A 14,524-nucleotide genomic window follows, 5' to 3' on the forward strand; every position below is an offset into this window, starting at 1 on the left:
GACTGTCGGCCTCTACTCTGTCTGTAAGCTTCCTTTGACAGAGAATACAAAAGCAATTCCTAGGTTTTTGTGTAATAATTTAGGTCAAACACTCATTTTTTACCAGACCCATGAGAGGTTTTAATACGAAAAACTGTGGGAGGGAGGGCCTGGCTCTGCTGCTCAAACCGATTAACTCATCCAAATTCATTCCACAAAAGTCTTAAAACACAAACCCACCTAAATTCAAATCGAATGAAAAACGCTCACTCCTACACTTCATATAACGCTTTATCTCCTATAATATGATCTCGTTACTTCTTGCTCTTAAGAGTGAAATTATCTCTACAAACAAACACAAATCCATCTAACATGTTTTGTCTTCACTCACATGCTTACTGAATGTGGATTCTTCGTTCGTCCAACGTTCAAGAAATTGGAATAATTGAAGTGAGAAAAGAGAGAGAATAAAGAAAAGCAAGGTGGGTTAAGATAATGAAAAGGAAATTATATAATGAGATGGTTGACAAAAGGGGGGAAAACAGAGGAAAATCCCAAGTGGAATTTAACAAAAAGAAAGTGAGAGAGGATCCATCCACAGCCACACTAATAGACAGACCCGTGCTCTGAGATTATGCTATCAGACAATAGAAATTCCAGAAAAGCAAACAGAAGAGATAAGAGAAGAAGGTCAAATTCCTGACCTTTGACCGCTAATCTCTCTCCAATTTTCAACATTTTTGACGAATGGGCTTCTTACACCTGCCCAAAAACATCACCATTTCTTCAGTAAGATGATAAAAAAGAGTAAAGAAAAAGGGAGGAAAGTGAGCAAACAAGGCAAAAACAAGAAAGGCCACAGCATCTTTCTCTGCTTTTCATGGCAGCTCCTCTTTTTCACTGCAAAAAGCAAACCACACCGACCCCATTGCGCCTTTAAACTCATTAAACTCAAGCCTTGAGACACACAGGGATTCAAGAAGGAGTCCCCCCTTTTTTCTGAATAAAATGTTTCACATAAATAAATCATGAACCTAATCAATCCCCCCCACCCTGTACAATTCTCTTATTCTCCAATCCAACCCCCTCTCTGTATCCTATCTTTCAAATCTTCATAATCAAAAATATATCACCCCATGAAAACCAAACAAACGTTGAGGGAACCCTTTCAATACTAAATATCTCCCTCTTTCTAGCACTGAATGTACATATATATAATAAAAGAACCACTCTAACGCCTCCGCCACCGCCTCCGCCTCCCCCTCTACACCCTGGCTGCTCTGCAAAATCAGCCATAAACACCACCTGTGCATCTGCCAATGAATGCCAGGCTTTTTTCCCAACTTGTAACTGGTTTTTGAGCGCCTAGTCCATGCACGTTGCCTCTCCTCTATACCAACATGGAGCACGGAAGAGATCGCACGCAACCGTACTCTCTTCGGGTCTCTGGTGGTTTGATCCAAGATTTGGTTGGGAATCTTTGTAGATTGGATGATAGTTGGCCATCCCATCTTCTTGTTGGTTTTTATTCACCTGTCTTCAATGAAAATTCTCCCTATAAAGTCGCGGAATCTTTTCGAGTAGAGCTTTGGATCAACTGCTGATATAGAGGTGGAATCGACTTGTAAGGATTTGTATGCGTGCTCCAATTTCTTGCTGATATCGTAGTCCTGTAGGATGTCAATGATCCCAAAATATAGGACAACTTCATAGATTTCGCCACTCCTTGATGGGATCAAGAGGCTCGTCCCGCCAGGGTTATACTGATCGAAGTCGCTTCTTCTTGCCATTCGCTCTGCTCGTGCTGGCATGTTGGCTCCTAACCTAATTAAAGGTTTCCTGGATAAAACGAATCGAAACCGAACATATTGGGTTAAAAACCAGTGCACATATCCCTAATAAGTATGTCTAAGAAGGAACATTAAAACGTAAACACAATATGTTCACTGGTAGAACGAACAAAAACAGTAGAAATGGACAAGAAACATACTGGCCAGATAAAACTCGATCCATGTCCTGCAGCTCTGCTTCAAGAAAGCGACAGCCACGCATAAACTTCTCATTCTGATAAGAATCTTTATAACCTGCAAGATAACACACAAGTGGCTTTTAGCTTATCAAATCCCCCAGCAAATATTTTGCACATGACAACGTTGTGGAGATCATAATCCTTACCAGATCGCAATAGAAATGGCGATAACCCCATTTTGTCGCATCTATTTTTGTCCCGAAAATGAAGACCAACCAGAAGACTGTAATCCATAATTCTCTCAGCTTCCAAGAACTCACAGTCTCGGTTAATTTGCCTGTCATATTTTCCGACCATTAAAGTTAGATTTCAATCCGAGTCGATAGCAAATGCAAGAACCATCTATTCTGAGTTGAAACCTACTTGATAAATTCCTGGAACCGACTTTGCTGAAGGCGAAACACATAATTAAGATCAAGATCCTTAAGTGTAGTTGTTTCATCAATTTCTTCAGCAGGCTTATCAGTTGTTCGACCATGGGAGGATCCCTTTAGATCAAAACGTCGATGAATTCGGTACTCAGAGCAGAACAAGTTGCCCATCACAATAAACCTTGTCTAGTTCCAATACAAAGATTAAGTTAAGAACAACACACTAAATCATGACAAACCAAAGTCCAGAGTAAAACACCACGCACCTTCTGCCCACCAATTGGTTTTACACAGTGCACGCCGAAGAATTTCGTCACGAGAGAATTCTCATACTGACATACATGATCGTAATAACTCGGCAACATCCTAATGAGAACCTGAAAAATAAGTACTAAATTTCATCAATGATCATATCCTCCAACATATTATGCAATCCAAACTACACAAAGCCAATCAGATTATGCAACAGACCTTAACTTCGGATTTCTTCACCGTCTTAATCATAAACCTATCATCCTGGGTTAAGTAGAAGAAACTTCCACTCTTTCCTGGAGAAGAGAGCTCTCTAAGGGTGCCATTTCCACAAATGGCTAGCATGTAATCAGCAGGATCAACTCGAAACAGGTCCCTCAAATGCCTGTTAGATACGCATTGCAACGAAAAGTTAGTCAGGGATTGAACAACAAAGATCAAATTGAACAGAAGCTTGTTAAAAAATGAATACCGAAACACCAAGGGGCAGTAATCCTTCCATCGAAACTCCACCGATTGATGAGGAGGCGTCACTTTCGACCCTTCCGGTGGAAATCTCGTCCAGAACTTCTCTTTCGGGTCGAAATCACTCGGCCTAAGGTCCCGAAGGATTGAAGCGTGCTTCCCAACAGAGTACCTACAGAAACCCCAGAAAAATCCAATCAATAACAGAGCACAGAAAAAACCCTAGAAACTAGCAGTTCTTCGATTATTACCTTATACCCTGTTGGAGATTGAGTATGAGTTCGTAATTCTTGTGCCCCTTTGAAATCGTTTGGCCTGGTTTCTTCGCATCGTTCGTTACACAGAAAGGATTTCGCCTAAACTGTTTAAACCCATCGCGATACAACATCGAGGCCTCCACATTGTCGAGTATATCACAAGTGATATCACCGGCTTCGCCGTCCGATTCCCAAATACAAATCCTCGGAAAATTCCTCTCCGTCGAGCTGCCTCTCGCAGCGTCCACCGAAGACCTTTTCCTGAGTGTTACCGTCAGATTCTCATTCTCAGCAACCCCGTTGCTCTGGATTTTCATTTCCTTGTTCCATTCACTGGTATGGCTACTGCCGTCAAGCAAACTAAAAACCCCATTCCCTTTCGGAACTCCGTTCTCCCATTGACCTTCGTACCGATTCCCGTTCGCCCAAATAAAACCCCCTTGGCCGGACATCAACCCATTCTTCCACTCACCTACATACTCAATACCATTCTTCCATACATACCGGCCATTTCCGTCCTGAACGTTTCGCTTCCAGGTTCCGTCATAGAAATCGCCATTGGCGTAGCATTTCTGCCCAAAACCATGTTTCCGATCTGCACTCCATGACCCACGATACATGTCGCCGTCAGATCCAATAAAAGTGCCAATCCCTTCCATCCGACCAGACTTGAATTCCCCCTCATACGTGGCTCCAGAAGGCCAAGAAAATTTCCCTTTCCCCGAGGCCTTCCCTCTCTTCCACTCACCCTCATACATACACCCATCCGTCCACAAATACTTACCCAATCCATGCGGCACGCTCCCCAAGCAACTCCCAATGTACAGATCCCCATTCGGAAGGTGCTTCTCCACGGCCGTCGACGCAACAATTCCAGTACCATCGCCAGAAACAGAGTCAATACCCACCGTGACTACGGAAGAATTAATCGTTAACGTAGTGGGTGTAACCCTTCTCGAACTCGCTTGAGATCGACTACGATTCACAACAACAACCGGAGGAACAGCCACCATCTGCAAGTGCGGCATCGATTTATGTGAATCTTTCTCTACCTTATCATCATCAGATTTCTTCTTCTTGTGAGTAGAAGAAACAAGTTCATTAGACTGTTCAGACGCCAGTGCCTCCCGCATTTTCCAAGCGCACAAAAAACGCCGTGGATCATACAGAGGAGATTGGGAGAAAAGACAGAACAGAGTAATCTCTGAATCAAAGAAATCAAAAGGAGAAGAAAAGATGAAGGAAATGAGGCATGAGAGGCGGCTTTTCCTGCGAGGAACTTCCTCCTTCCACTGTCGATTCCTACCGCTACTGCTAATACAAATCGCCCAGAGTTCCTTCCCTCTACTTCTTGCTTTTTATTATCTCCCATTTTACCATTATACCCCTCCTCTCCCTTTATTATTATCTTTTTATTAAATCAAATTAATTCACCCAAAAAAACAGTTGTAATTATTAAAAGTAATTTAATAATTGAAGCCAAACTTTTCCATTAAATAATGACAAATAGTTTTGCTATTTAATTTAATTAACTATTTTGAAGTAATTTTAATAAATAAAAAAAGAATTATGAATAAATTTTGTTAATTAATATTGCTTTTTCTTAACGGCTGAAATTATTTAAAAGTAATTTAATAATTGAAGAGAAACTTTTCTTAGAATAAATTTAGTTAATTAATGTATTGCTTTTTATTTAATTGAAAATTCGAATATTAATACTTATTTTAATAATTGAAGAGAAATTTAGTTTTTTTTTTTAAAAAAAAACATTGCCGTTTTACTTATTTATTAGAAATATTTTTAAATTTAAGTAAATTTAATTAGAAAATAGAACGGTTGAGATATTTAAAATTACGAAGAGTTTTACCAATAAATAATAAATGTTTTTAATTAATGTAGTTATTTAAAAGTATTTTAATAATGGAAGAGAAACTTTTTCTTTTAAATAACTATGGAGTCAATAATGAATTTAGTTAATTAATATATTATTATTTTTATTTAATTTGAAAATAGAAGCTATGTAGTTATATAAAAGTAATTTAATAATTGAAGAGAAATCTTTTTTAATTTAATTATCAAAAAGCAATTTAATAATTGAAGAAATATTTTTAAAAAATAAAATACAAATAACTAACTTTAGGGCTCAAATTTGGTTGAATTAAGGAAAAGTTAACGGTGTTAATTTGCTGTTAATTTGGAGAAATTGATAAAAAGTTGCTTTATTGCAAGTAATTATGTTAAATTAGTAACGGATAATGAATATTCGATGCTAAATAGCGTCATGCCGAGAATACCCTCAACATGCGGAGCCACATGGAGAGGAATGTGGGGAAATAAGTTTGAATGTTTTACGTATTTACCCCTGAAGGTTGATTAAAATACATCAATGCCATTCAGACAGCTTTGGGGGAAAATGTTCCGTCGCGATCCGAGGCATCCTTGTTTCATTTGCAGTTGCTGTGGGGCCCACTGTCATATATATTATATTTTATTTTAAAAATAATAATAAATAATTTTAAATAAAAAAAACATAGTATTAATAAAAATAATGTTATTTATTTATATATTTATGATTTTCTCCTTAATTAATGGGTTAAATTTATAATTTAAACCTATTTTATTTCATATTATTTTGAATAAAAAAGTAAGAAAATATAAATAGATTTAATATATATATATATATAAGGATAAAACTTTCTTTGCAAAAAGAATACGTTTGGTCATTGATTCTTGAAGAGCTAAGCCTATTTATGAAAAGTAAAAATAAATAAAAAATAATAATAATAATAAAAGTAAAAGTAAAAGTAAAAATAAAAAAATAAAATAAAAAATAGGTGGAATTTTGAATTTTGACTCATGAAGCAAAAAGTGGCATTGCCTAAGATGTAAATGGCTTAGGATGTTGACTACTACCAAGTTTTGTTCCTTTTTACAAAGTTACTGCCTTTTTCTTTTTACCAAGGTTTAAAATAGCTTCAAATCTCCACAATACCCTTTTATTTTATTCATTTTTTCTCTATTTTTAAATATTAGAACTTTAAATAAATAGTAGAAACTACTCTGAATGTAATGAAATACGAAAGAAACTACTCTGAATGTAATGAAATACGAATGGTTTTCATCCATATATTAATAGTAAGGTGTTGAGAATTATTGAAAGGAGTAGTCCCACATTGACTAATTTGGAGAAAGGTCATGGATTTATAAATAAATAACATTATCTTCATTTGTATGACGTTTTGAGGAAACAAAAGTAAAGTCACGAGAGCTTATAATAATATCATAAAGATATTTTCAAGTATTTTTTTAAGTTTCAGCGTGAAAATGTTGAGTAAAAAGAATTAGTGAATTTAAATATTCACTTAAGATAGCTCGGGAATGGTCAATAGAAGATTATTTAGCTCAAATTAGTTTTTTCTAACTCGATTTTATGGAAATAAAAAGTCCGAGTAAATATTATATATTATTAACCATAATTATGTGTTTTTTTAAGGTATTGAATGGATAATGACCAAATAGAGCTTAAGTTGAAGAGAGTGAGATATTAGAATACGAGGGAAGGAATGAAATAGCTCGACTTAGATAACTATTTTCAATTATTCCCGAGACGGAAGAGAGTAGATATTACCTCATATTTGTAAAATGAAAAAAGGAAGTACAAAGAGAGAGCATAACGAAACCAATAGTCGAAAAGTCTTTAGATTGAACAATTGGTCTCGACTACTGATCTTATGGAATAGTCCACCATGTTTTTCGCATAGAAACTCGAACCCTCAAACGAATGTCTGATTCAACCAACAAAAGAGCTGATTAGACTTACATAACAATATATTTTTCTTTCTTCATTCAGATTCTCCGTATACGGATCATTTTTTTTTCTTTTGTAAATTCATTTATTTACGTTATCGTGTAGTTCAATCATTAATCAATCCAATTATTAAAATAATCCATTTCGGTACGGTACCAAACAAAATAATTAATCTATAATTTCAAGTTGGTGGAAATTATAAGATAAAAAAATAGGGAAAAAACAAATAATTAAACTATAATTCAACAAATAAATAATAAAAAAAAAAGTATTATGACTATAAAATTGGTCACGGCCTTAAATTTCATTGGTCGGTAACATTATAAAATAATTAAAAAAAATCAGTGACGTATGGTTATGAACACTAATAAAATTGTCGTTTGTATATTTAATTAATTAATTAATCATTGCACGTATAATTATATATAATTTTTTGGTGGGAATTGTGAATATTTTATTTTAACAAATAACAAAAAATAATATATAGATAAATATTACATAATAAAATATAATAATAATAATTAAAATAAAAAAAAGATTATAACTGAGGAGGGTGGGGCGAGGAACCCTTCTCGTCTCTGTCTCCTATCCCGATATTCATTTATTTGTACGTTTATTTTTTTTGTAAGGATCGAGATGAGGATTCCAAATAAAGAATTTACGGGAATCGAGTTCTTTATAGATTTTTTTTTTCATCTTCTTATATTTATTTAAGAAAAGATTAATTTTAAATGAAATTTTTAATGGCTAATTTTTTTTTTTTTATTAAAAAATGTAAACAAGATAAATTTAACAATTTTATAATAAAAATATAATATTATATTTTAAAATTTAAAATTTAATATTACAACATAAAATTGTCCACGTGTATATATATACCTGGGTTTTAGGATAATTTCTATTTGCATTTTTGTAGTTTGACCGATCGTGTCTAGCTGGCACGCATGTGGAGCCCAGTTGGACGTTACGGGTGGGGCCCAGCTCTCACGTCCTTTTGTGTAGAACAGGGAGATAGGTATTTGACACTGCCAACTGTTTCCTTCTCCCAACGTGGCAAAGGAGACGTCATCCAACTCTCCACGTGTTCCGCTTCTAACTTCAGATTACGCGCGTGAGTGAACGCGCCCAAACAATGCTGGCCAAGTGTCGTTTTATTTTTTTAACTAATAAATATATTTTAAATTAAATATAAAATATTTTTTTATTGTTTGAATTTTTTATTTTCTAACAAGTAGCATAATTTTTTTTGGTGAGACTGAGAATTTTTCAAAGCATAGAAGGAATTAGGTCGAGAGAATTCCTTGATTGGCCCCGGCTAGCGCATTCGCTAGGTGATTCTAGTTAGTCCCTTTTGACCTAATTTGAAAATGAGTCACCGAGAACCCTAAACGGGCTCTATAAATTCTGTTTTTTTAGACCGAGAATCCTAATTTGAAAAAGGAGTCACAAAAGAGTTCCAAAACCCATCTTTCTTGTTCATCTTCGATTATCATTTGAAAAACAAATATGATATTCGAGCTTTAAACTCTTAACCCTACGAAATTTGACGAACTCAACCATTCGTCCAAACAAAGAAAAGGCATAAAAGGGAAGTCTTGGAAAAGTGAAAGTAAGATGGGGAAAGATATTTTGGGAAACATATTATAAACCAAGTTTTAATTAGTTTCAAAGGAACCTTAATTTCCACAAACACATTTGAGTGAGTTCTTGAAAAAAAAAATCAGGATAGAATTTGATTGGGTGATGGTGGTGGTGATGGTGATGAAAGGGAGGGAGGGCCATGGTTGCATGTGCCCAAAAATTATCAAATGTTTTTGTTTTGTGAGAGAGACAAAATCCCTTTTTAGGTTTATTATCTTCGGTTTTTCTCTTTTACGGGATCATTATAAGTTGGAGAATGTTATAGTTGTATAAGTAAGGACTACGCCTTTACTAGTATAAGATCTTTTAGTCAAAACCAGGTAGTTCATTAGTGTACTCGTACAACAACGCTCACGACAGCTCATATCTATTGTATGCATAGGGGTAACGAGATATTGATTGTACGGTAGTTAGGAGCTCTATTTCTCGCGGTACTGTACCCTTCCTATTTTGAGTGGGTGCTCGCAAGGTCCAAAATGAGATTCTTTCGTTAATAATACAAGTAGGGTAAAGAGTTTAAGTGATTTACACCTCGAAGTAGAATGTGTAAATAACAAATGCATAGGTTGAGTCATTTGTTTAAAGCCTAGTATTGGTCCATTATAGGAAGAGATTCATTGTTTGAGAAGATTCTAGGTTAAACCGTCTTTTTTTTTTTATGGAGGAGAAGTGGGAAAGAGATTAGTTTTCGGATCATTCGAGTAATAAAGAGCGTTTATCTTTTGTCCCTCTTGACCGAACTTAGAAAAAAAAATCACAACAGGAAGATAAGAGAAGGATTAGGTAAGGGAGTAGTGCACGAAAAGTCGGATAAGACCTTATCAGCTTGAACGGATTATACAAGCCTTAGCCTCTCAAGTGGATGGAATCATTGGAAGCTAAACAAAAGTAGTGAGCCTCATAAACTCGTTAGTCATGTGCATAAAGTTCTCAAATGCCAAACAATAAATGACAACTTCAATTATCTCAATAATAGGCATGGCCTTGTCTAACAACTTGCATGTTCCAATAAAAACATCTTTGTGAGATAGCTCATTAAATGTTTGTTGGTTAGCACGATCGTAAAAAGTTTGTAATGTAAGTTCTCTTTCGCTATTTGACGATTGTCGGAGATACGAATATAATCAATCTCATGATAATCGAGCGATTAAATTGTAAAATTAGAGAAAAATGGAAGCAAATGAAAGTGGGTTTAAAATGATTTGTAGATCTGAATGGAATCCATCTAGAAATGAAATACAAAAAGCAAGCATAATGAGTGGGCATCCACCAATTAATTCAATCCACCCTCACCCCTCAGCTGCCAAACCCAAATGACATTATTCAAATATTAATACATAATCATTGTTACATCTCCCCCTTTTTCTACTCTATAACTTGCATTTGTGTCGAATTCTTAAACGATGATGTTTGGATGTCACTCGAGCATCAAATTATCTATACGAATTGTGTATATGGGTTGAGAACGGAAATTGAATTCTCTAAAACCTAATTTACCGTTGTTCCTCAATAACTCAGTGGTAGAGCGGTCGGCTGTTAACCGATTGGTTGTAGGTTTGAATCCTACTTGGGGAGATTTGATTCATTTCGAATGAAAGGGTTTGCTTTGACCGTTAAGAGTAGGTAATCCATTCCGTTCCCTGTGTCTTTGTTTCTATTGCATTTTATTTCATCGTATCAAATTTTGTTCTTCGATATTTGAGAATCACCGTCAATACCTCGGTGTAGGTCCGGAATGATCCTTTGTTCCACGGTCTGGGTCTATTTACAACTAGCCAATTAAGAATTCTCATATGTACTAGTACTAGCAAGTGCATCTTTGATGTAGTCATCGATTCTCCCGAGAGGTCACAATTACCGCGAGCAAACATATTAATCGATTCTCCCGAGAGGTCACAATTACCGCGAGCAAACATATTAATGACGAGGAACACATTTTTGTTATTCTAAACAAATGGGTCTGAAGCAACTCTGAAGCAACTGAAGGGATAATAAAAAATTCTCCAAAAGAGATAAAGACAAAAGAAAGAAGACTAGTGAGTCAAATGTGTAAGAAAGATGGAGACGAAATGGGTAATAAATATTTCATAGGTGTTATGATTTGAAGGATTCACATGAGGGACAGATAGCAACAGGTCGTTGTTTGGGTTTGGACATCACAAAATGAAGAAGAAAAAATCCACCAATTAATGCAATGGACCAAAGAGAAGGGTGCTGGGCATTCAATATTGTTGCATTACATGGTATATTTATGGGAATAGCAAGATGGCGATGTGTTCATATGATGCTTTAAACAGGTCGTTTTCGAGCACCAAGTCAGTGTAAGGTCAGGATTGATTCGACGGTTTCACATTTCTGTGGGGACTTCATAACTACTTTTCATGGGAATAACTCCAAAAGTATTGCTTGTTGAGGAACAAAATGAAGTTTCTTTCTAATCTAATCCCATCAATTCAGCCTGTTTAACCTGAAAATTTCATCACGCATTTATGGGTCTTTTTTGGACTGGTGGGATGAACATCATCAATGTACATAAAAAGAAACGTTCATCAGATATCCAGAAACGTTCATTAAGGATTGGATTATATACTTTAGAATAATCAATCTACAAATGCTTTCATTCAACACTTGGTTGTGAAAGAGATGCTTTCACCTAACAAGAACACATGAGATGCTGGCCAGATACTTAAAGAAACTATGGGCTGCTTTTTTTTTTTTTTTTTTTACTTTTTACCCTTTTTTTTTTCTTGATCCTTTCTAATCGACTGCCCAGCATCTTCAATCTAATTTACTTTGCAACCACATCGACAGTGGCAGTTACTATACTATATGACCACTCAAATGAGCAGGCTATTGGCTACTCATCCGGTAAAAATATGTGAAAAAATCATTTATAAATTTAAAAAAAAAAACCCGAAAAAACTGTTCAATTCAGTCGAGTTGTGGATCAGTAGGAATCTGACCGAATATATCCGGGCATGAGTCCCATTTGCTATTGTCTCTGGCCTCCCAGTACCCGCCAATGTAGCGATATGTATCGGTTCCCTTATCCTTGGCAAACCACCTTGGTTTCCAACCTCGCTCTTGCATCTTCCGTGCCTGAAAACCAGATGAAATAACATGAAGTTATTCTATTGATCTAAGAGCTTTTGAAATCTCAGCCAACTTGAATGAATAGATAAAAGATTTTGAAAACTAGTCTTGGTAGTTGTAAGATTTGATTAGGAATGTAAATAAAGTCTTGAGATACTAGATCATAAAAATGGCCATATAGAAGTCAGCTGTCCTTTTCATCAATTCAAAAATTTTGCAGATCCATATTGCTGCTTATTCTTCTAGTCAACTGGTTTCAGCAGCATCCACAAACTTGAGAATAAAATTATTAATTTGAAAATGTGTTTGGTTATCTTTGGAATAATTCAAAGTCCTCAGGTTTCAAGAATGCACATGTAGTAGCTTGAGACATTCAAGTATAATCTACCTGTCGTTGGCGCTGCTCCAATCGCAACTTTTCCGAGTTAGCCATTTCGTACTCTCCATTTTCCAAAAACCTCTGATCAGGTCTGAGCCTTGAATCTGTAGGAGGCAACTTTTCCTGCATATAAGCAAAATATCAGACACAAATTGATCCCAAAACATGTTTCCAGTTGCATCTCAAAAGAGGAACTCTAAATTATCATCTCATACTGCAGGTTCAACTAAAGGAAATAAATTATGTTATGCATCCATGTGCTACGACTGGACAGAAATGCAAGTGTAGTAGGAAACTGCAATCAAGAAATCGGCAGGATTACCTTCAAGCCTGGTGTCAATTCATTCAAAGTCATAGCAAAAGGCGTGAAGTTATATCTAGTAGAAAATTTAGGTGGCTTGCTTCGTTTCCAGAGTTGGTGGGGTTCAGATGAATCAAATCCTTTTCCCTTCCGAGAACAGTCCCCATTGACATAATGCATACTCTCATCCCATTTTCCAAATAATGTAGCCACCGTTTTTCCATTTCTATCTTGAACTACACCCTGAACCTGCACGAGAATGGTGCTTCAAGTGTCAGTCAACTTCAATGATCCATAAAAAAAGATCTTGATATTTCGTAGGTATGAAATTCTAGTTTTAAGCTCCACAGATTTTCTTATCCTAATCTGAACGCATAAAATAGATTAGCCGAAGGAACATGATTGATTAAATATACGCCCTTAATAAACTTAGTAAGAGTATTATTAAACTTTGTGATGGTGTCTTCTACATCATCGATGAAGCTATTAGCACAATCCTCATAATCAACAATTCAACTTGATTTGGAAACATTTATATAACTTGACACTAGTTTCATTTTCTTCTTCCATCCTCTTGTTGGAAGGCAAAGAATCCTATGATGAATGCCATGGTAAAGAAAAAAATGGTGAATGGCTGTCCGCCAATGAAGATGATTTTACAACACTGACAGAATAAACAGAAAATATTTGTAATTCTTTTTCAATAACAACAATCCTGTACATTTCAGGCAAATGATCAAAGACTAGAGGAAATTACCTGGTGTGGATTCCTGTCAATAATGGACTGCTCCTTGAATTTTAGCTTGCACGAGTATTCACGATTTCCATCTATACGCATTGTACCATAATGATCGCAGTACAGCTTCCCCAGTATTAGATTGTAAATTGACGTCGTCACCTACAATAAACGAGTAAAGCTCCAATAATTCAAGATTCTAAATGAGCAAATGCAGTAAAGAAAAAAGATAATTTAAGCAGTATCTGGTGTAACACCTTACTCCACTGATAGACTTCTCCATCATCAAATTCTAAAGTTAACTGACCAACAGGATCAAGCTGAATTGACCGACCCCAAAATTTGCTCTTCAAATTGCTGTCCCCCCAAAATCTCCACCCTTTACCCTCGCAATGGCATGCAACTACCACTGGATGATGGCTAACCTAACAACCAAAATTAGAAAAAATATACCATTTGAGAGGCAATATCTTGTTTGAGGCCAAAAACAAGAAACCATTTACTCTTTGATTCAAACACAGGAACTAAAGTATGTAGTAACGCTTACATTCAAGACAGAAATGAATCGGTCAAGTGATGATGACTAAAAAATTTAAAATTTCAAAAGAACGTGGACATGAAAAAACCCACTATGTTACCGTAGATCAGTACCATAGCACTACAACATCGTTGATCTAGTAACCATAACATAATAAGATATTGCGCACGAAGTATAAATCCTGTTTTAAAGGTAAATTGCTTCTTATAAGAAATAACATGGAGATTGAAGTACACTCTAGAGAATATTAATATGGCCTATTTGGTCAACTCCAATAACAAGAATGGGGGAAGAATAGTATAAGATCAAAGAAATATGGTGGATCAACAACCATGTGAGTAAGTTCTCCTGCCAACTTCTGTCCAAGATATTGATCTTACCCCCAACTAAAACAGATAAATAAATCTAAAGACAATACCTTCTCGGAGAAAAACTTGAGACCTTTATCAGGATAGTCAGCCTCATAAGTTTCCCCTAACAGTGGGTTAAATGGCTTGCAAATTCTTCCTTCTGTTGAAGCATATCCAGATACAGCAAATGCAGCTACGTTAAGAATCCTCATGAGGCTATCACCCTAAAGAGTTGAAAAAAAAAAAAAAAAAAAAAAAAAAAAAAAAAAAAAAAAAAAAAAAAAAAAAAAAAAAAAAAAAAAAAAAAAAAAAAAAAAAAAAAAAA

At 35.4% G+C, this 14,524-nt stretch overlaps 2 protein-coding genes and 1 non-coding gene across 3 annotated transcripts in view; 1 reads left to right on the forward strand and 2 right to left on the reverse strand.

The window, feature by feature from the left end:
* Positions 1–516: 516 nt before the first annotated feature.
* On the reverse strand, positions 517–4,696 carry LOC111462907 (phosphatidylinositol 4-phosphate 5-kinase 1-like). Its single transcript, XM_023106722.1, has 8 exons — positions 3,348–4,696; positions 3,104–3,268; positions 2,851–3,016; positions 2,646–2,756; positions 2,372–2,565; positions 2,155–2,285; positions 1,970–2,063; positions 517–1,818 (listed from the first exon to the last, which is right to left on the reverse strand). The coding sequence occupies exons 1-8, from the start codon at positions 4,484–4,486 to the stop codon at positions 1,509–1,511; spliced, it is 2,310 nt and encodes a 769-aa protein (XP_022962490.1). The 5' UTR covers positions 4,487–4,696; the 3' UTR covers positions 517–1,508.
* A 5,609-nt stretch (positions 4,697–10,305) lies between these two features.
* TRNAN-GUU lies at positions 10,306–10,377 on the forward strand. The gene has a single exon. It is a non-coding gene; the product is annotated as a tRNA-Asn (tRNA).
* Positions 10,378–11,508: 1,131 nt separating this feature from the next.
* Positions 11,509–14,524, reverse strand: part of LOC111458659 (oxysterol-binding protein-related protein 1C-like) — an 8,236-nt gene continuing 5,220 nt past the window's right edge. The window contains exons 5-10 of the mRNA XM_023101425.1: positions 14,268–14,423; positions 13,569–13,736; positions 13,333–13,473; positions 12,597–12,824; positions 12,284–12,397; positions 11,509–11,901 (exon numbers count right to left, since the gene is read on the reverse strand). Of these exons, the coding sequence (XP_022957193.1) occupies positions 11,734–11,901; positions 12,284–12,397; positions 12,597–12,824; positions 13,333–13,473; positions 13,569–13,736; positions 14,268–14,423 (975 nt within the window). The 3' untranslated portion in view covers positions 11,509–11,733. The remainder of the gene's footprint in view (positions 11,902–12,283; positions 12,398–12,596; positions 12,825–13,332; positions 13,474–13,568; positions 13,737–14,267; positions 14,424–14,524) is intronic.

Source organism: Cucurbita moschata, unplaced genomic scaffold, assembly GCF_002738365.1.
Source record: "Cucurbita moschata cultivar Rifu unplaced genomic scaffold, Cmos_1.0 Cmo_Scf00002, whole genome shotgun sequence".
Lineage (NCBI taxonomy): Eukaryota > Viridiplantae > Streptophyta > Magnoliopsida > Cucurbitales > Cucurbitaceae > Cucurbita > Cucurbita moschata.